Raw genomic sequence first — 22,399 nt, 5'->3', positions numbered from 1 at the left:
GCGGAGAAATGTTGTTAAATCTGAGCGCCGTCTCAGATTATTGCATGGCGTGCTTTTTACGTAAAGTTTTTTTTTTAATCTGACACAGCGGTTGCATTAAGAACAAGTGTATCTTTAATTATATGTAAAACATGTATCTTTCATCAAAGTTTATGAGTATTTCTGTTATTTGACTTGGCTCTCAGTAATTACTCTGGATATTTTGGATGCATTTCTGAACATGGAGCCAATGTAAACCGAGATCTGTGGATATAAATATGCACATTATCGAACAAAACATAAATGTATTGTGTAACATGATGTCATATGAGTGTCATCTGATGAAGATGTTCGAAGGTTAGTGATTCATTTTATCTCTATTTCTGCTTTTTGTTACTACTATATTTTGCTGGGAAAATGGCTGTGTTTTTCTGTGGCTGTGTACTGAGCTAACATAATTGTTTGGTGTGCTTTCCTTTTTGAAATCAGACATGTTGGCTGGATTCACAACATGTGTAGCTTTAATTTGATGTCTTTCATGTGTGATTTCATGAAAGCTAGATTTTTGTAGTAATATATTTGAATTTGGCGCGCTACATGAATAAAGAACGGTACTGTCATGACATTGCCCTATTTGGGTACAGCGAGCCCCATCCCCCTCTCCCTGCCTCTTCCTGCCCCCTACAACTAGGCTGCTGTGGTCAGAGAGGTCGTAAATTCCTGGAAGAGATTGCCTCTATACTGTGTGCATGAGGAGACAGTGAGCTTTCATAGAAAACAAAGGAATTTCTTCCACCTCACAGAACTTGAGGTCCGAACAACATTTACGTTCCGGAGAAGGTATAAAAGATCGGTGAAGAATCCAGCTACGAACTGGTCCGTTTGTTACAACTTGGGGAAGCTCATGGGAGACAGTGCGGCCACATTACCATAACGCTGTTTATATAATAGACTCAGATATGAGGTTTACATCTAATTGTTGTATAAGATGAATGAGTGAGTATGATACTGTTTGTAAAATGGTGTAATGTGATTTTGGACTGTTTTAATGAAGGAAACTCCAATTCCCTTTTGAGTTGAACTAAATCAGAGGACCGCCCATAAGCCCAGTTAGGGTCAGGCATCCTGGGACAGCCCTTTTTCGGCCCTTCCGAATAAAACCCCCACTCGGGTTTTCTATCACCAGACCGAGCTTACCTCAATTACGAGATGGCTAAAGGTTGCGGACCAGCTTACCTCGATAACGAGAGGGCCAAGGTTTGAGACCAGACTGCTGAATCTTTTAACCATACCACGTGGTTAAACTCGTAGACTAATGATACCGACAGAATAAGAACAAGTCTTTGATATTAATTACTTGTCTGCAGCTATGAATTCGGTATCATTGAACGCGTAGAACGACAACCGCCGAAACATCCATTCTACAACAACACGAATGAATGTCACTCTGAACTATCCACTCTAACCACGACAGAGAGAGAGAGAGGACGGAAACTCTCCAACAGAAACTAACTTTTCAACAGCGATCAAGACGACACACTGAGCGTAAATATATATATATTGATTGCAATTGTTCCCGAATGAGTGAGCGTTCATGTGCAAAGGATTAGCATTTCAATTGTTATAATTATTAACTCTGTAGTGACTTCTCAGTCGACCCCCACTTCCCTTTGGTCTAACAAGCCGCCATGCTGGTTTAGCCCACTAGGGCACATTCTCCTATCATTTCTTGTAACCATATTTACTTTGTTTGTTTATGCATTTCTGTGAATTACTTAGTTAGTAATAAATAAATTATTTAAGACAATTGATGTATGGATGACTCATAGGGAAGACTGGGTTCGTGCAGATAACCAACAATTTACGATGTTTGGAATGAGACTAACGTGAGGTAAAATAAATAATTCATTAATCAGAAGACTATTGATCAGATATGAAAATATCTGAAAGGTTATATTAGGAAATGATAACTTTGTAATCTGAATATTTTCCTTGGTGCCCCGACTTCCTAGTTAATTACAGTTACATGATTATTCAGTTTAATCGCGTAATACTAATTACAGGAATCTTTGATAAAAACTAAGTCTTCAATTTAATGATAGTAAAGACACGACAGTACCAACACATCCTCCGAGAGCAACTTCTCCCAACCATCCAGGAGCAGTTTGATGACGGACAATGCCTTTTCCAGCATGACGGAGCACCTTGCCATAAGGCAAAGGTGATAACTAAGTGGCTCGGGGAACAAAACATTGATATTTTGGGTCCATGGCCAGGAAACTCCCCAGACCTTAATCCCATTGAGAACTTGTGGTCAATCCTCAAGAGGCGGGTGGACAAACAAAACCCCACAAATTCTGAAAAACACCAAGCATTGATTATGCAAGAATGGGCTGCCATCAGTCAGGATGTGGCCCAAAAGTGAATTGACAGCATGCCGGTGGATTGCAGAGGTCTTGAAACGAAGGGTCAACACTGCAAATATTGGCTCTTTGCATCAACTTCATGTAATTGTCAATAAAAGCCTTTGACACTTATGAAATGATTGTAATTATACTTCAGTATTCCATAGTAACATCTGACAAAAATATCTAAAGACACTGAAGCAGCAAACTTTGTGACACATATTAATTTCCATTCTCAAAACTTTTGGCCACGACTGTGCACAACTTCTACAGGTCGTTGCACACCTGTGCTGAAATACATAATGTTGGTTTTTAGAGGTATCTGTTACTGTGCCTGCTCTTTACTCAATGCCATCATGGATTAAATAGGCTGAATGATCAATAGGTGAGTGAATTATCTTCGCCTTATGCCCTACAATTTGCAAACGCTCCGAGACCATCATGTCAATACCACCAGGAACTTGGTCTCTCTCTGCAATTGCATTTGTACCACTCTCAAACGCAACTGGACCTACACTTGATGGCATACTTCCAAAATCTCAAACTATTGAATGACAATTTTTTTCTGTGTCGAAAGACTCCGTTTGTTTTATTGACAATGGTGCTGGCTCCGCCAAGTCCTCACGCATTGGGCAACAGATATATTGTTATGCTTTTATTGTTGATCTCTGGTAACGTGTGACCAAACCCTGGGCAGGTAGATACCATGCAATCTCTACCGACTCCCTATGATTTCAAAAACAGAGCAGGTTTTGGCCTCTTGCATGTTAATGTCAGAAGTCTATTTCCAAAAATAGACATTAACAAGTCACATTAACAAGTCCAATACAGCATATGAAAGATAAACATCTTGTGAATCCAGCCAACATGTCCGATTTTTAAAATGTTTTACAGCGAAAACACCACGTATATTTATGTTAGCTCACCACCAAATACAAAAAAGGACAGACATTTTTCACAGCACAGGTAGCATGCACAAAACCAACCTAACTAACCAAGAACCAACCAAACTAACCAAGAAACAACTTCATCAGATGACAGTCTTATAACATGTTATTCAATAAATCTATGTTTTGTTCGAAAAATGTGCATATTTGAGCTATAAATCAGTTTTACATTGCAGCTACCATCACAGCTACCATCAGAAATAGCACCGAAGCAGCCAGAGTAATTACAGACACCAACGTCAAATACCAAAATACTCATCATAAAACATTTCTGAAAAATACATGGTGTACAGCAAATGAAAGACAGGCATCTTGTGATTCCAGCCAATATTTCCGATTTTCTTAAGTGTTTTACAGCGAAAACACAATATAGCATTATATTAGCTTACCACAATAGCCAGAAACACAAGCCATTTACCAGCAGCAAAAGTTAGCGATCGTAACAAACCAGCAAAATATATATAATTTTTGACTAACCTTGATAAGCTTCATCAGATGACAGTCCTATAACATCAGGTTATACATACACTTATGTTGTGTTCGAAAATGTGCATATTTAGAGCTGAAATCAGTGGTTATACATTGTGCTAACGTAGCATCTTTTTCCCACAACGTCCGGATATTATTCTGACACTCACATATTCTGACCAAATAACTATTCATAAACATTACTAAAAAATACATGTTGTATAGGAAATGATAGATACACTAGTTCTTAATGCAATCGCCGTGTTAGAATTCTAAAAATAACTTCATTACGACATGCAGTTTACGTTATGGCGAGCGTGCCCAAAATCTGGGCGCAAACTACTAGTTCACATGTTCGACAGATATATGAAATAGCATCATAAAATGGGTCCTACTTTTGATGATCTTCCATCAGAATGTTGTACAAGGGGTCCTTTGTCCAGAACAATCGTTGTTTGGATTTAGAATGTCCTCTTCTCCAGTCAATTAGCACGGAAAGCTAGCAAAGTGGCGCGAAGCTCTCCTTCCTGAACATACGCAGACAAAGCAACACGCCTAACGTCCCGAAGAAATTTCAATAATCTAATAAAACTATATTGAAAAAACATACTTTACGATGATATTGTCACATGTATCAAATAAAATCAAAGCCGGAGATATTAGTCGTCTATAACGACAGCTTTACAGAAGGCAATACCAGGTCACTTCTCGCGCGTTCCAGAAAACAGGAAATTGGGGTCACGTCATGCCAAGAGCTTTTATTCGAATTCAGATGATGTTATACACTCCATTTCTTCTCTCACTGCCTGTTGACATCTAGTGGAAGGCGTATGAAGTGCATGTATACTAATAAATATCAAGCACATTTATAGGCAGGCCCTAGAACAGAGCATCGATTTCAGATTTTCCACTTCCTGTCAGGAAGTTTGCTGCAAAATGAGTTCTGTTTTACTCACAGATATAATTCAAACGGTTTTAGAAACTAGAGAGTGTTTTCTATCCAATAGTAATAATAATATGCATATTGTACGAGCAAGAATTGAGTACGAGGCCGTTTGAAATGGGCACCTTTTATCCAGGCTACTCAATACTGCCCCTGCAGCCCAAAGAGGTCAACACCTCTGCAATTCTCTCGATTACCAAAGCCAAACATTTTGAATTGCTTGCGGTTAAAGTGAACGCAAACTCAGGAAAAAAATAAACGTCCTCTCACTATCAACTGCGTTTATTTTTAGCAAACTTAACATGTGTAAATATTTGTATGACCATAACAAGACTCAACAACTGAGACATAAACTGAACAAGTTCCACAGACCTGTGACTAACAGAAATTCAATAATGTGTCCCTAAACAAAGGGGGGGTCAAAAGTAACAGTCAGTATCTGGTGTGGCCACCAGCTGCATTAAGTACTGCAGTGCATCTCCTCTTCATGGACTGCACCAGATTTGCCAGTTCTTGCTGTGTGATGTTACCCCACTCTTCCACCAAGGCACCTGCAAGTTCCCGGACATTTCTGGGGGGAATGGCCCTAGCCCTCACCCTCCGATCCAACAGGTCCCAGATGTGCTCAATGGGATTGAGATCCGGGCTCTTCGCTGGCCATGGTAGAACACTGACATTCCTGTCTTGCAGGAAATCGCGCACAGAACGAGCAGTATGGCTGGTGGCATTGTCATGCTGGAGGGTCATGTTAGGGTGAGCCTGCAGTAAGGGTACCACATGAGGGAGGAGGATGTCTTCCCTGTAATGCACAGCGTTGAGATTGCCTGCAATGACAACAAGCTCAGTCCGATGATGCTGTGACACACCGCCCCAGACCATGACGGCAGACCTCCACCTCCAAATTGATCCCGCTCCAGAGTACAGGCCTCTGTAATGCTCATTACTTCGACGATAAACGCGAATCCGACCATCACCCCTGGTGAGACAAAACCACTTTTTGCCAGTCCTGTCTGGTCCAGCGACGGTGGGTTTGTGCCCATAGGCGACGTTGTTGCCGGTGATGTCTGCCTTACAACAGGCCTACAAGCCCTCAGTCCAGCCTCTCTCGGCCTATTGCGTACAGTCTGAGCACTGATGGAGGGATTGTGCGTTCCTGGTGTAACTCGGGCAGTTGTTGTTGCCATCCTGTACCTGTCCTGCAGGTGTGATGTTCGGATGTACCAATCCTGTGCAGGTGTTACGTGGTTTGCCACTATCCATCCTGTCTCCCTGTAGTACTGTATTAGGTGTCTTACAGTTCCGACATTGCAATTTATTGCCCTGGCCACATCTGCAGTCCTGCCACCTTGCAGCATGCCTAAGGCACGTTCACACAGATGAGCAGGGACCCTGGGCATCTTTCTTTTGGTGTTTTTCAGTCAGTAGAAAGGCCTCCTTTATTATCCTAGGTTTTCATAACTGTGACCTTAATTGCCTACCGTCTGTAAGCTGTTAGTGTCTTTTTTGAATTTTATATTTTAGAATTTTTACCCCCTTTTTCGTGGTATCCAATTGTTAGTAGTTACTATCTTGTCTCATCGCTACAACTCCGGTACGGGCTCGGCAGAGACGAAGGTCAAAAGCCATGCGTCCTCCGAAACACAACCCAACCAAGCTGCACTGCTTCTTAACACAGCGCGCATCCAACCCGGAAGCCAGCCGCACCAATGTGTCGGAGGAAACACCGTGCACCTGGCGACCTGGTTAGCGCGCACTGCGCCCGGCCCGCCACAGGAGTCGCTAGTGCGCAATGAGACAAGGATATCCCTACCGGCCAAACCCTCCCTAACCCGGACAACGCTAGGCCAATTGTGTGTCGCCCCACGGACCTTCCGGTCGCAGTCGGCTGCGACAGAGCCTGGGCGCGACCCCAGAGTCTCTGGTGACACAGACCACTGCACCACCCGGGAGGTCCAGCTGTTAGTGTCCTAACGACCGTTCCACAGGTGCATGTTCATTAATTGTTTATGGTTCATTGAACAAGCATGGGAACCAGTGTTTAAACCCTTTACAATGAAGATATGGATTTTTACTAATTATCTTTGAAAGACAGGGTCCTGAAAAAGGGACGTTTCTTTTTTTTGCTGAGTTTATATAAGGACTCCCACATCACTGTAGTCGGCTGCTACAGACCGGCTTTGGGAGACGCACAAAACTCTTTCTGATGTCCTGCACAAGTTAAATGACTCTGAATTAGTTTTTTATGAGATTTGAACTGGGACATGCTTACATCTGTATCGGACTCTTTTAAACTGTGTGACTCTCTGAATCTCGCTCAATTAATTAATGCGCCGACAAGACCGAATCCCAGAGCACCTAACAAATCAACTCTATTGGACATTATTCTAACGAAGACCCCTCACAAATACACATCGACTGGGATATTCTGTAATGATGTCAGTGATCACTGTGCTATTACTTGTGTTAGAAATACAGAAATGACCAAAACCAAACCCCGTTATATTTTTAAAATACATTTTAGACAGTTTGATGAGCAAGCGCTCTTACGTGATCTGTACCAAAGTATTGACCGAGTAAGTCTGATTCCCGATGTTGACAATGCCAGGGACAATTCTTTTGTTTGTTTTTATATGAAATTTGTGTCCATTTGTGAAAAGCATACCCCTTTTCCCCTTAATCAGTGGAAGGGACAATCCCTGGTTTTCAGATAACTTGGCAGAATTAATTAGAAAGAGATATCTCTTGGGCTCAAGCTAGACATACAAATGCTCATGTTGACTGGGCCTCCTTCAGAGCACTAAGAAACAAATGCACAGGTTTGATCAGGAAGTCCAAATCAGATTGCTATTTAAATGCAGTCACAGAGAACCTAAACAACCCTACGAAGTTCTGGAAGCTAATCAAATCACTGTCAGGTTCTAATGTATCCTCAGGCCTTCCTGACCATTTAATGATGGATTCTAATGAAGTGAAGGATAAAGCTGATATTGTAGGGGTTTTTAACAAGCACTTCATATCTGCTAGTTCAGTTTTTAATAATGGTGGGGCCCAGACCTCTAATGTAAGCTCTGTTACAGTCAACTATGATATAGGCCCTCATGTGAACCATTTTAATTTTGAGCCTGTTTCTTATGCTGAGGTCTATAAAGCACTAAAGGCAATAGACAGTAAATAGTCTGCAGGTCCAGACAACCTGGACCCCTACCTCTTAAAGATAGCAGCTGGTATTATTACTGAACCTGTGGCTCACATTTTCAACTTGAGTCTCTTGACCAATTCCATACCCAGCATTTGGAAATCAGCTTATGTCCTCCCACTGCTAAAGGGTGGCGATCCCTCAGGACGCTAGTTATTAGCATCTATTTCCAAACTCCCTATCCTGGCCAAAGTCTATGAATCCCTAGTGAACTCACAGTTAAACGTCTTAATTGAAAATAACATACTGAGCGGGGTTCAGTCTGGCTTTAGATCGGGGCACAGCACCACAACTGCAGCTATGGCAGTGGCAAATGACATTAATGCACTTGATAAAAAGCAACATTGTGCTGCTCCGTTTGTGGATTCATCAAAGGCCTTTGATTTAGTTGACCATGAAATGTTGCTAGCTAGACTCAGAAACATTGGTCTCTGTGAAGAGGCAGTAAATTGGTTTAGGAACTATCTTTCTGACAGAACACAATGTGTGTGTGTGTGTATATACTGACAATCACAAGTCTAACTTTCTTGAGATTAATATAGGTGTGCCCCAGGGTTCCATTTTAGCTCCATTGTTCTCAATTTTTATTAATGAATTGGGAAATGGGATGCAACCAGCAAAGTTACATCTATATGCAGATGATACAGTCATATATTCATGTGCTCCTTCTCTGGTTCAGGCTGTTGAAGAGCTCCAGACTGCGTTTCAGTCAATGCAGGCCTCCCTTTATGGTCTCAAACTTCAATGTACAAAAAACAAAATTCATGACCTTTACCAGAGCTAGAACTCTGCCAGAGAAGGTTAGCATTGTCACATCTGGTGGCTTATCCATTGAAAAAGTGTCATCCTACAAATACCTAGGTATTTGGTTGGATGACAACTTGTCTTTTAAAGTTCATGTGGATAATCTTGTAAAAAAGCTTAAATTGAAACTGGGTTTTTATTTTCTTAAGGCTTGCTTCCCTCTTTTCGCTAGAAAGAAGCTTGTTCAGGCCACTTCTCTCTGTAATTGATTATGGTGACTTGTTGTATATGCATGCAGCCTCCTCTGTCTTACAGAGACTGGACTCTGTTTATCATGCATCCTTGCATTTTATTACAAATGCCAAGTCACTCACCCACCATTGCACATTGTACCAAATGGTAGGTTGGACCTCACTTTATATGTGCAGAAAGATACATTTGTATGTGTTCATCTACAAAGCCCTTTTGGGTAAACTCCCTCTTTACCTCTGTAGTCTGGTCTCCTTCACCACCAGCAGTTACCATACCCGGTCTGCTAGGTGGTTGCTACTTAAAGTCCCCAGGACATTCACAGTATTAGGCAAGACTGCCTTTTCTTCTTGTGCACCAGCGGCATGGAATAGTCTACAATCCATGCTTCATCTAGATATGTTAGTGCCACTGAATTAATAAAAAATATTGATGGGAGACTTTGTTACGGAGGAGTGTAAATGCTTTTTTTTTAGGCTGGAACATGTTGTACGTTTTAATGATGTAATGTATTGATTGTTGCTGCTTTCTTGGCCAGGTCTCCTTTGAAAAAGAGACTGGGTATCAATGGGCTTTTCCTGGTTATTTTTTTTATCCTGCAATGAGTGAGGTCTGGCCACCCGACAACCTGCCTGCTCGACCCCATCCCCTTCTCCAGACCATTTCTGGAGACCTCCTATTCTTCACTTCTCTGATCAACTCATCCCTGACCACTGTCTGCGTCCCCTCTGACTTCAAAATGTCTTGAGCTGCTCCCCTCCTCAAGAAACCAATACTCGACTCCTCTGATGTTAACTATAGACATGTATCCCTTTTCTTTCCAAAACACTTGTGTGCTGTCTCTGATCAACTTTCTCGCTCTCTGTCAAAAATCTTCTTGACTCTAACTGTATGTCGCTCTGGATAAGAGCGTCTGCTAAATGACTAAAATGTAAATGTACAATCGAATGCACCACGGGCACTGTACTATCAATCTGCCCTTAGTTGTGACATGTTCCACTTCTCTCCACCAGATGTCTCTACTTCCATTCAGCTCCATAGAAAAGGTAAATCAAGCACACACTTAGCACCCTTTTTTAAATCTAGAACCTAAAAGGGTTCTTAGGCTGTCCCCATAGGAGACCCCTTTGAAGAACCCGTTTTGGTTCTAGGTAGAACCCCTATGAGTTTCATGTAGGACCTTTTACACAGAGGGTTCTACCTGGAACCAAAAAGGGTTCTCCTTTGGGGACTGCTGGAATCCTTTTGGAAACCTTTTTATGTAAGAGTGTGCCAGTAGATTTAATCATTCTATTGCACAAAATGTATTAAGTGATGAAGTGGTGCTTTAAACTGTAATCTTTTTTTTCTCCCGGGTTTTCGTTTAGATATGGAGGTGGTTAAAGGTGAGTTCTCTCTTACTTCCCTGCCATGAAAAATAGATTCACTGTAACAACATGAATGTTGTATATTAACATCTGTTTCCCCTATAGAGATTCTGATGACAGCCCCCAGACCAGCTCAGGGAGAGGGTATGTTTTAACTGTCTGGTGTCTAATGATGTCCGTCTGATTTCATCTTTCAGATTATGATGCAACCTACGACTATGACCTCGACTATGACTCATGTAAGTCATAGTTGATAGATGCATATACATAAATGTGTGTGTATATAACTGTTTAGTTGTGTTGGCCATGTGGATACTTTGTATGTTTCTAAGTTGATACAGATGTTTAACATCTTTTTGGGAATTGAATGTTTACAGGGGATGAATCAGCATCAAATCCTCGTAAGTATTTCTATGTAGTCTAGCATAAGATTAATGTACTTCAGAGCCAGGCTCTGACCTGTCATTGGTTTCAGTGCTTCAGATAGATGAGATTGACACTGTTGTCCTTCCAGGGCTGGGCCCCCCCTCCAGACTGAGCTCTGTCAGAGTCTTCTCCTCTTCTGGTAAGGGGCCTGCACAACACAACATATGACTGAAAGTTAATGTTTCTCACCTGTTTTTCTTAATGTCCAACATGTTATATTCTGAAGTTGATGGAGACCCTCACTTTGTGGTCCAGCTCCCTAAACTGAAACAGAATCTGTGTTTCACGGTGGACGGCAGGGCCAACGATGTACTGAGACTGCTGGAAGACCCAGAGAGAGGTTAGTCAGTACAGACTACCAAGACAAGTCCAGAACTCTCATATTATATTACTTGCATGCAATTTCATTTTAGCAATGTGCTGTATAATTTGAGAAGCACACTGACATTGTATAGGAACAGAATTGAATGGGAATTTATTAATACGAACACATTAATCCTGTTAATGCTGCCATGCATATATAATAAATATATATCTCACACACTTAACCCTTGCCTTCCTCTCGCTTAAGGTATCATGGTGGATGGTCATTTGATGTGGGCTCCGTCCAAACAAGACGTCGAAGACCGTTCCCGTACGTACTTTGACCAGATAATCATCTCCACCAGGGGCGGGACAGGTGTGCTGGGCGCCATAATGATCACCCTCTCATTGGATGCCGTGGTGGTGGAGGGGGAGGGGCGGGACACCCTACACACCAATCAGGAAGGATCTGTGACAAGGCAGGGCGTGATGGTTTCCATTGAAAGCAGAGATGACTTCCATCAAAGCTGTTGGATCGAGCTGACGAAGGACATTCGTTTCCTGGTTCTCTTCCACCACTACAAACACCCCAGCTACCTGCAGATGGCACACCTCGGATTCTACATCACTGATGGACAGGGCCTCTCTCCTTCAACCAAAGGCCTACTGGGTACATTCCTTTATCACTCTTCAATTACTTTAAATGGGTTTCTTTGTCTTTTTGCACCTGACCCTAAAGCCCCTGCTGTATAAAGGGATTTAGAAAAATATGTAATGATTTAGTGATTGTTCTCTTGTCCCAACAGGCCAGTTCCAGCATGCTGACATGCGTGTCACACTGATGAAGGACCCTCGTGACACACTGCATCAGCCCAGTAAAGAGGGGGTGCTGAGGTGGGGGGTGATACACATGCCCGTCACCCTACAGGACAAGACCCTGAAGGACACGGTGAGGAAAGGTCACCTGGCAAGTTGTTGGGTCGTGCCCAAGGCGCAGGTGGAGAGACTGCTGGGGCATCCCTACCAGAGCTATGTGGTGGATCACCTGTAAATACTCACTGGCTCTTTTCAAATGTCCATCCTAGCACACTAGTTAGAATACTATACATGCCTAATGCATTGCTTTATATTAAGTGGAATGGAGATTGGAACCGAGACATTCATCTAGCTATCCCCTCCACCTCAAAGCTGGGTAGCTCAGGCCATGGGAAACTCTGTAAGGACAAACAGCACTGGGACTAGGGTGCTGCTGGCTAGCCTTCAATACCAATGTCACATAGTGAGTTATTACTCTCTGAGAGCACCGGTGGCAGTGTGCATGAATGCATATTCATGATTATGAGAGGAAAAAGAGAGACAAATACGAGACAGAGAAAAGAGAGGGCAAAAGAGAACAAGAGACAGATGCAAAAGAGAAAACAAGAGAAACCGATACAAAGAGTGAGAGACCAGTAAGTATGATGAGGTAATTCACACAGGTGTCAGACATTAATAAATAAAGGAGATGGGATGATGTCATTGCACCAGTCCTTTCTGAAACAACAATAGTGACAGACTTCTGCCGTTAACATTGCAACAGTAAGATCTTAATTTTCTGTATACTTCTGCAGACAAATGCTGCTTGATCTTCACATACAGCTAATTCCAAACTCTCCTTCACACAAATCATGTTTCATAAGTACTTTTATAATTCCAATGTTATAACAAATATATTAATAGATGATTTGAGCAGTGTGGAATTTTATAAAGTGTCAGAGTTGTGTGTATATACAGTATGTATATTCCTAAAATGACTAAATCTTATAAATTGTCTATGGAACTTGTTTTGGTCTTATTGGGGTAGGTAGTTTTACACAAATGATTTAGTTCTGTTAAAACACATGGACTCTCAGACACTTTGGATTTGACTTTTCAGGTTTGCCATGTGCTTTTAATTTTTTTCTATCATTTTGTTCATAGTTTAATTCATTTTATTTGTTACACAAGACATTATTCACATACTAGTGATCAAACAAAGGACTGTAAGTTGTTTACTTCTCCGTCTGCCCTATGTTTTCTGCAATTTCAAGGGATGTCATCAATAATATTAGTCAAAGGCCAAAACTCTTAAATGAATACAGTAAACCACATTTTAGGCTTTCTTTTAAATAAATAAAGAGAAGACAGCGTCTGGTGTCGAGGAAGGGGAAAAATGCCCAAATATAACTAGCTACGCTTGCAGAGTAAACTCAACACTTCACCAAGGTAACATAATTCCAGTATGAAATTCACACAATGTTAAAACTGTGCACAGTCTGAAACTGTATAAATTAGTCTAAAAGATAACTGGACTGAAGGGTTGAAAGCTTAATTGAACCCTATGATTGAGGACCAGACTGTTGCTATCGTCCCACTGTCCTTCATCACAACCTGTTATAAGACGTGTTAATGTTTAACCCATGTAAAACTGTAATAACCAGTAAATCAGGTCAAACATGATACAACAAAACTAAAACAATGAAGTCGGCATATATGCATCACTTTGAGATCAGTTATGATAATATAACAAACTAATAGCAGAGAAGCATATTCAGCATTACCTTCCATCACCATAACGTCAGTGAAATCAAATAAATGAGCATTGTACTAAGACACACAAAGCCACCCCAAATACGTAAAAACTGAGGCGTTTAGAGATATGAGGGACTACATGAAGGGATAGGCAATAATTCCCACTAATTACTGTAATCGTATTTGAAGGGAAATGTTGTGGCATCTCTCAGCATTGCTGCCCACAATTGATATGTACTGTAAATAACTAACCAAGCTGCAGATCCAAATCTCAAAACAATGTCATGCCTGGAAACATATATAGATGAAGAGAACACGGCTAACCTCAAAGGGTCAGACAGAATGTAGGTTAAGGGTTTCTACAATGGAGGAGATTCACATTAGGGCCCAGCCAAGTCCACAGAACCCCAGGATTTACTAGAACATAGAAATATAATGACTAGAATTTCTGAGATTCTATCGCTGTTATATTAGACTGTGGGTGGTAGTTAGTGGAAATACAATGTTCACAGTTAGCAGTCATGAAAGACACAAGACATTTGCAGCATCAAGTCAACCAACTGACATCAATAAGCAGAGGAATGATTGGCAGATAACATTGTTTTTAAATATACTGAAATTATTTGAGAACCCAAACATATTGAATAAGACCCCAAATTAAGGCTAAAACCAAGTAAAAGCAATTGGTTCATATTCTGGGGAGGCACTTCATATCGAGGCCTCAGAACCTTTCGTAATGGTGCATTCTGTTAAGTGTTTTACATTTTGGGAGTGTCCGCTTTTCCCTCCACTTGCTACTGTAAGGTTGCTTAGCAGGAGTCCAAAGGGAATTTGTCTCTCTCTGTGACATACACAACAAGGGTTAGTTAGACCACAACAATGATCTGGAGCTTCCTTTCACTACAAGCCGAGAGTTCAGTCTTCCTTCTTTTACACTAAAACAATACTTTCCTGATCTCAAATCTGCGACAGTCCCTAACTACATTTGTTTTTATCACCTTGCTTCATCGTATCTCAACATGTAGTGATCTGATTTCCTATTTGAGTACAACCCAGTGCTATCCTTGGGACGTCCCTACCCTTAACCATAACCCTTACCTTAACCATTTTCAACTTCAATGGGGTGACATCAGTTCGGACATCCCAAGGACACTGTTTAGACTTTCTCATTTCATGAAAAATATATTCATGTAACCTCACCAACATGCCTAGCCTCCAGACAGACCCTCACTGTAACCGCACTCTCTCACTCTTCTACACAACACATTCCCTTTTCAGTTTGACCTCAAAGTCCACTTCAGAGTATTACAGTCCATGTTTCCATTTCAAATTCAGTAAACTTCATAACTTCAGCAAGTGAAAATGTGCACCAAATGTTGAGAAATAAAAACTCTAAACAATTAAAAAATAAAGAACGGAAACCATTAAAATCGTAACTTTGACATCACACAACAGAGAAATAAAACGTGGTTTTAGGGACAACAGAACAGTTAGCCACCGGTTAGCTTAACTACTAGCACAGAGAACACAGCAGCACTGCAAAGTGAGCATTATCAGTTTGACAGAACAGCCTATTGATATTATAACTTTTCATTTTAAAACATTTTGTCTGACCGAGAGAGATTTGCCGAAAAAAGAGCAGTTGTCTATGTAAATACGTAACACAGGTTAAATAGTAGGAAGAGAACAAGGTGAAAGCAGGGTTGACAGGAGGGAATGATCAGTGTGAGAATGGCCCAGCCTTCAGAACGCTGCCGCGTCATCATGTTCTATGTGCAATACTACTGTGTATTCATGCATGTCAAAGTGAAAAGGCTTTTGAAATTGCAACGACAATGAATCGGTCTACCGCTAATGATCATAGTTTATATGTAGTTTAAAATGGAATGAGAGACCATATCAACCCTGCCTTTCAGTGAGAGATAGAAATAGGGAATGTGAGTCTTGGAACAATGTGCTGTGTGTGTGTGTGTTTTAATTATGTTTGAGTACGGAGACCTCAGAAGGAGGGGGGAAAAAGGAGGACAACTGGAAGGCAGAACCTCACTGTCTACTCTAGAACCTCCTAGAACTCCCCTGAACACTCCCACCATCTCCCATATAAGGTACCCTGCCCCTAAAATCTGTAAATTATCTAACTCGTTACCCTTTGTACTCTTTACCCTGCCCTCTACCACCTCATCCATATGTTCTGCCTTCTTCCATTAACCCCCTCTTCACTCCCTTCTCTGCCCCGCCCTCTCCCTGATGCCCCTCCCTCCTCATTGCTCATCCTCCCCAAACACATCGTTCTGTTTGCGTTTCATGTTCTCAAAGTCAAAGTCGCTTCCAGTCATACGCTTGTAGATGTCCTTGATGTCGTTGCAGGTGGTCTCGAAGTGAGTGGTGGCGTCGTAGGCCGACGAGGCAAATATCTGAACGAGACATAAAATCACACCAAATTTTTTTCACTCCACTGCCTTGTCCTAAAACATGTCTCAAAGGTGGTGTTTTAGCAATATAGGAGGTATATCTAGATGTGTTTGACTCACCTGACTCTCAGTACCGTTGTCTGTGGGCTCATAGAGGTCACTGAGGGACACAAACCTACAGATAAAGAGGGAAGATGTCAGTTATTGACTTACAAAAGCCTCCTTACTGCTATTCATTTTATTCATTTGTGATAGCACACATCGTACAAGCTGAGTTTTGGACAGTGATGAAACAACACAAGATATACAGTATAATATATATAGTTACATAATATGAAAGTCGCTCTGGATAATAGCATCTACTAAATGACTCAAATGTAAATTATAATATATGCCATTTAGCAGACGCTTTAATCCAAAACAGTCATGCATGCATAAATGTTATGTATGGGTGGTCCCGGGAATTGAACCCACTTTCCTGGTGATGCAAGCACCATATGCTCTACCAACTGAACTACAGAGAACCAAGACAATCAGAGAAGTGGGATGGAGAAGACAGAAGGAAGAGGGAGAAGACAGGAGGGAGCAGAGAGGAGGACGAGGGAGCAGAGTGGAGGGAGAAGAGAGTAGTAAAGGGGAGGAAGAGGTAGTAGAGAAGAGGGAGTAGAGACACACTTCTGGTCAATGGGCTCCAGCAGCTCCAGAGCAGGCTCTATCTCAGCCTCAGGCTCGTTGGTCTCCACAGTGGTGCTGACAATGGCAATGTACTTCCCCTGGGCCGCCACATTGTGGGCATAGGAGATCATACACACGTAGATGTCTGGAGGACAGAATACAAGTTAGATCAGTTTAGGGATAAGGAAAAGAGGGTTTGTGATACATGGCCAATATATCACGGCTAAGGACTGTGTCCAGGCACTCCGCGTTGCGCTGTGCATAAGAACAGCCCTTAGCCATGGTATATTGGCCATATACCACACCCCCTCGTGCCTTATTGCTTAAGTATAAAATATGCCTGAAAAATATGTTATGTGGCAGTCACTTTGCTTTTCTGATACCTAATTGTGTATTCGATTGAGATTTTAGTTTTACTTTTCTGGACTATTCCAGACTTTTTCACTCCCCAACAACACTGCTATTGTACTTTGTGAGGCAAACTTACTGGTAGAGAGAACATCTGACAACAGGAAGTAAGAAACATCCCATCTTAGTAAACCTGTATTTGGTCCACCCCTCACCTGACTTGCGGTTGACCTGGTTCTGGGGGATGATGATCTGACAGGAGTTGGCGTCGTTGGTGTCCTTGATCGGGTGGCTGAGGATACAGATGACCCTGATCACCTGACCTGCCTTACGCACGCGGTCCTGGATGTAGCTGGGGTCACAGATCAGCTGTTTGCACCGAGCCACCTGACAAGGGAAGGACAATATAGAAGATAACAATGTCAATCTAACATACTGTACTTTCTCTCTTCTACCAATTGTAAATGTGCAGGTATTGTTCACTTTTCTTCAGTGCATTATCAGCAGTCTTGACTACTTTACTATAAGGTAAAGAGATTGGATCTTATAGACATATTAGAATGTGATTTTATTGATAGTTTACATTGTGATTTTATAGAACTGATTAGATGGTGATTTTACCTCTCCCTCAGACTTCACTCCCACCACATGGCCATCCTCCATCACTATCTCCTCCACTGGTTTGTTGAGCATGTAGGTTCCTCCATAAATTGCACTCAACCTAACAATGTATGAGAGAGAGTCTATGAATTATACTTTATTATAAATATGCTAATAATATGCTAATACACTATTGAATACATTTTACATTTACAATTTAGTCAGTTAGCTTTAGCAGACTCTTTTATCCTTATCCAGAGTGACTTAAGATCAGAATTCAACACGAACAGCTTTGTCTTACTAAAGAAAGGACATAGAGATTTAGGGATTACAAATGTAACACACAGACCTGGCAAATCCTTGAGGCAGCTCCCCCAGGCCATAGAGGGGGTACAGGTAGGGGCTTTTCCCATATCGGGCCAGGGATTCACTGTACAGCTTGATACGATTGATGGTCTCCAAACAGGGCACATCAAGGTAGCTGGAGAAAGGGAGACACATGATCAATGAGTCAGGGTGTGCTTTGAGGAAATGCACATTTCCTCAATGCATTTCACAGCATTAATTTGGAATTTCAGTTTACTTCCTGATAGGCCCTGGCCCAGGCTAAATCTTATTAGCGATTGATAATCAATCTAAGTGCTCTTACTCGTCTGTCCTGTAGAGGGCCAGGGCGTGGCCAGTGAAGTCGATGACATCCTGACCCAGGTCAAACTTCTTGTACACATCTCTCATGGTGGTGACTTTGGGGTCGACGCCCTCGAAGGTCTTAGGGTCGTTCTCGTCAAAGTTGGCCACAAACACAAGGAATTTCCGGAACCTTCTCTTCTCAAACATACCCATAAGATCTGGAGGACACGTGACAAAAACAAAAGTGAAAGCTCTGCCTCATATACAACACTATACTGTGTATATATAGCAGGAAAACGTTAATAAATGTCAACTTTGATGGTACATATAGCAAACTCACAACATAATCTAAAGTACAGTTTACTGTATATTCAAACTTACTTGAAGCTAGAGCCTCAGTCTCAGTTGAGGGCACCTTGTAGATCTTTCCTCCCTTGTACACAAAACTACCCTCCACTACTTTGAAGTCCAGGTATCGTGTCACTTCTGTGTATAGCAGCATTTTCACAAGCTGACCTGTTTTATTGGATTGTCAGACAGAAAGGATGGTTTTCATTTAATAAGTTCAAGATATCACCATGTTTCATCAACAGCCATGCCATATTTTGCTTTATTGGTATCATGATGGCGATTTACATTTTTTCTTGGGTAAATTCTGCTTCCTACTTATACTCATGATGTGGTGATGGTCTGCATACATGAATACGTTGAGTAACTGAGCAACATGATTTATGATTGAGGCTATTGGTGTACCGATTGGTTCTGTATGTATCGACTGGTAACAGGAATATTCATTAATCTAATAGGTCTCATTTGCAAACAAAAAATAAATCCCACAACTGACCATTGGCCATAAGAAATTTGGGGATGAGGTCCACGTTCCAGTCTCTTCCACGACCCATAGACTCTGGAGGGCTGTCAGGCAGCTCAAACCGCTTGTACAGCTGTGGAAGGGAAATATATGCACGAGTGAAAACATCAATAAATACTCTTACAAATGCCAAACCATTAACCTGGGGCAGTGAAGTGAAAGGAAAATACAGGAGAATAAAATATCTGACTTAAACCATGGAGGGCTGGGTGGAACTTTGGAATATATTAAATATGATTGAATATTTTAGTGGATATTGACACAAAATGATGACCATTAGATCCACAATGTTCTACGCCCTTACCTCTTCCAGAGGGGTGATGGAGGAGCTTTCACCTCCATAGTAAGGGTTCCTGTCCATGTGCAGAACTTTCTTTCCATTCACAGACATGATCCCAGAGAGGATGCATTCCTAAAACGAAAGGCAAAATATGAATCAAAATTCGTATTAAAAAAGCAATTGTGTGTGTGTGTGTATCAGGAGGGAGAGATAGAGAGAGGAGGAGGAGGAGGATGGGGGGGGGGGGGGGGGGGGGTGTAAGAGGGAGGGACAAGATGTACGCAAGCGCGAGCGGATGTCTGAGCCATAACAATAATACTGTACTAATAATAAAAATAATACTATTCATAAAAAAACGAACAATTGTATAAATAAAGCAAATACACTTTTTTTTCTCTTTGCATCTGCCACCCCAATTGAAATGAGTGTAGTGGATATTGTTCATGTCCAGGCTAAATCATTAACTGTCTGCACTAAAAAAATATAAATTGTATGTATATCCATCGTACTCGTAAAATGTTGGCTTTGTCTTATTGTAAACTCTGTACACATGTGCCTCGAATATGGAACAGGGTGTAATGACTGAGGCGAGTCTACGAAACATTATACAGTACTAGGGAGAGGTTCTATTTATTTAAAACCATTCTCAGACCTGCGCAAATGCTGTTCAATGAAGGCCACTACACCATCACTCTGGGGCTACGCCTAAAGATGCTGCACAACGAATGAACAATGCATTGACAACACAAATGTATCCAAATAAAGTGTTGCCTACTTGTATCCATTATTCAAAGATATCTTATTAGCTTTGGGGCAGATAGGCTATTTACCATCCCATTTTCCTAAAGTCAGCCAGGGATGCAGATGCTCCTATCAATTGCATTATTGGATGAATAAGGAAACATAGGCAAACTTCATAAATGTAAAGTTGAGTATGTTATATCACCAAGCCAAGCCTTAATGTGAAGCAAATACAATTGATTAGACTACTTACCGTGAGTCCGGTGCCCAAAACGATCACATCATATTCCTCATCCATGTTGTATCACCGCCTCTCCTGTCTCGCCCTCTTTTGCCTTGTGAAATTTCAGGGAATTGGCAGGAAAGGAAACCAAGTGGAAGAACGAACGCAATTTGTCCCCGTTTCTTTTTAGCAAGTGTATGTTGGTTAGATGCCGTTTTAAGTTAGTATTTATTTATTTATAATCCGTTATAATTTGAAAGTGGAATATGGTCCACACACTGTCACCGGCAAGAACGACCAAAGATGGCCCTAACCATGGAACGCTGTGGAACAGCAATGATGCATTCGCGTCGGAAAGTAGGGCACATCCCTTGCGTCTGCGCCTCACACTAGGCTACACCCCTAGTCTCACAACAGACGAAACAGAGAAACCGTCCCTCCTCACATTTAAACAGTTATGTTATTGTATGCTTACGCTATTCATAAAAAGGCTAGATTTCTTCTTTTTTTTTTTTACATTTTTCAATTATCTTCTATTGTCTGATTAGACACTAACGTGTGCGTTTTTATTTTGTTTTCCCCTTCAGTCCTTTTCATTGCGGTAGGCGCAGCAATTGCGGATGCAGTGGTATTCCTCCGCCAACACTGCTGTTATGAAAAAGCTTAGAAGACTGATAAAAGGCTGAAAATAGTTACCAGTAGCTATGTCTTCTATGGGCCTAGTCAACTAGGCGTGTTCATAGGTTCAAAGTAACATCAGCTGTGTAAATTTAAGAATGACATAATATTAATCTTGCTCATGGAGGCATTATGTTGGTTACTTTGTGTAGCCTATTCATGGTGGCATATAAAAAAACATTCATTTTAGCCCTATAGGCTAATTCTTCCTCAAGATTAGACACACATGAAAATGTCCAACTGCCAACTTATTTATAAGACCACCATATTTGACTAGGTCTAGGTGCCCCCTACATATTGACCATATCGATGACTGACAGCAACGAAAACGAAGGCCGGAAATATGTGCACGCTAGCTGTCACTCATATCAACATTAACGTGACCCGCTCTGACGGTCCACTCAGGTCCTCGTTTCAGGACCAAGGAGAGCGCCGCAGGTTTCTCGGACAACAAAGCGCCCGGTTTACTTTAAAAGTCCCATATTATTCAACAATATTCTGAGATTAGGCCTAATGAGGGGTCTATAATAAATAGCCTTTCAATTACTTTATCAGATGTTCACAGATAGACAATTGATAGGCCTACAATCAATAGGCCTTCATTGCTAGGAATCAAAGGCTAATCCTAACATAATGATTATATAATCTCACAGATCCTTATCTAATTTGATAAAATCTCAAATATTGTGGTGGTAAATCAATTGCAAAATAATCTAGCTATTTTGAGCTATTTTCTTCTTTGTCTACTGCAATTCGTGTTATTGCTTGGCAAAAAAAAGAAGCTTGATGTTGCATTTGTACCTGTCTTTGCTCTAGGGCAGTGCAGGGGTGCGTTCCATTCGAGGCAACGTTTGCGACGTTGCGTGACGGTTTACTTAACGACACGTTTCCCCAAAACAGTGCGCACAGTTCTTTAACAGCCTGAGTTAAATAAAGGTTTTATTAAACTAGTCAAGTCAGTTAAGAACACATTCTTACTTTACAATGAAGGCCTATCCCAGTCAAACCCTCCCCTAACCTGAAAGACGCTGGGCCAGTTGTGCTCCGCCCTATGGGACTCCCGATCACGGCCGGTTGTGATACAGCCCAGGATCGAACCAGGGTCTGTAGTGACGTTTCTAGCACTGAGATGCAGTGCCTTTAACCACGGCACCACTCGGGAGCCATATGGTATACATATGGTATACTTACACACTGAGGTATAATAAGAACCATATGGTAACTGCCCTCTGGGTGACCATAATTACAACGTTTTTCAACTGGTCGTTCAGGCGAGTACCGGTTCCGTTGAATTCAACGTTGCACACCGTTCTGACATACTGAATGCAACCCAGGCTGCATGAGCAGGAAGGAAATCGTTTTACC

The 22,399-nt window shown here is 41.5% G+C and overlaps 2 protein-coding genes across 2 annotated transcripts in view; one reads left to right on the top strand and one right to left on the bottom strand.

Annotated features, from left to right (window-relative positions):
- Window positions 1-13,383, top strand: part of LOC139557663 (inter-alpha-trypsin inhibitor heavy chain H6-like) — a 40,020-nt gene extending 26,637 nt beyond the window's left edge. Inside the window, exons 11-18 of the mRNA XM_071372747.1 lie at window positions 9,945-9,977; window positions 10,299-10,316; window positions 10,496-10,537; window positions 10,676-10,699; window positions 10,813-10,863; window positions 10,951-11,064; window positions 11,296-11,697; window positions 11,834-13,383. Coding sequence (XP_071228848.1) covers window positions 9,945-9,977; window positions 10,299-10,316; window positions 10,496-10,537; window positions 10,676-10,699; window positions 10,813-10,863; window positions 10,951-11,064; window positions 11,296-11,697; window positions 11,834-12,078 — 929 coding nt within the window. The 3' untranslated portion in view covers window positions 12,079-13,383. The remainder of the gene's footprint in view (window positions 1-9,944; window positions 9,978-10,298; window positions 10,317-10,495; window positions 10,538-10,675; window positions 10,700-10,812; window positions 10,864-10,950; window positions 11,065-11,295; window positions 11,698-11,833) is intronic.
- Window positions 12,930-20,743, bottom strand: LOC139557664 (rab GDP dissociation inhibitor alpha-like). The gene is made up of 11 exons (XM_071372749.1): window positions 20,387-20,743; window positions 19,417-19,524; window positions 19,086-19,185; window positions 18,623-18,757; window positions 18,261-18,459; window positions 17,961-18,092; window positions 17,633-17,732; window positions 17,227-17,398; window positions 16,664-16,808; window positions 16,109-16,163; window positions 12,930-15,991 (listed from the first exon to the last, which is right to left on the bottom strand). Exons 1-11 carry the CDS (start codon window positions 20,429-20,431, stop codon window positions 15,839-15,841), a joined length of 1,344 nt encoding a protein of 447 aa, XP_071228850.1. The 5' UTR covers window positions 20,432-20,743; the 3' UTR covers window positions 12,930-15,838.
- Window positions 20,744-22,399: the final 1,656 nt, after the last annotated feature.

This window comes from Salvelinus alpinus, chromosome 28 (genome assembly GCF_045679555.1).
Source record: "Salvelinus alpinus chromosome 28, SLU_Salpinus.1, whole genome shotgun sequence".
NCBI lineage: Eukaryota > Metazoa > Chordata > Actinopteri > Salmoniformes > Salmonidae > Salvelinus > Salvelinus alpinus.
This window is presented reverse-complemented; position numbering and strand designations above follow the sequence as displayed.

Bases quoted from the DNA above. Each gene is read 5' to 3' on its own strand.
- LOC139557664 (XM_071372749.1), bottom strand. From the start codon at position 20,431: ATGGATGAGGAATATGATGTGATCGTTTTGGGCACCGGACTCACG. The intron at 19,525-20,386 runs GTAAGTAGTCTA...CTTTCGTTTTAG, and splicing joins TTTTGGGCACCGGACTCACG to GAATGCATCCTCTCTGGGAT. The intron at 19,186-19,416 runs GTAAGGGCGTAG...TCCCTTCCACAG, and splicing joins CCATCACCCCTCTGGAAGAG to CTGTACAAGCGGTTTGAGCT.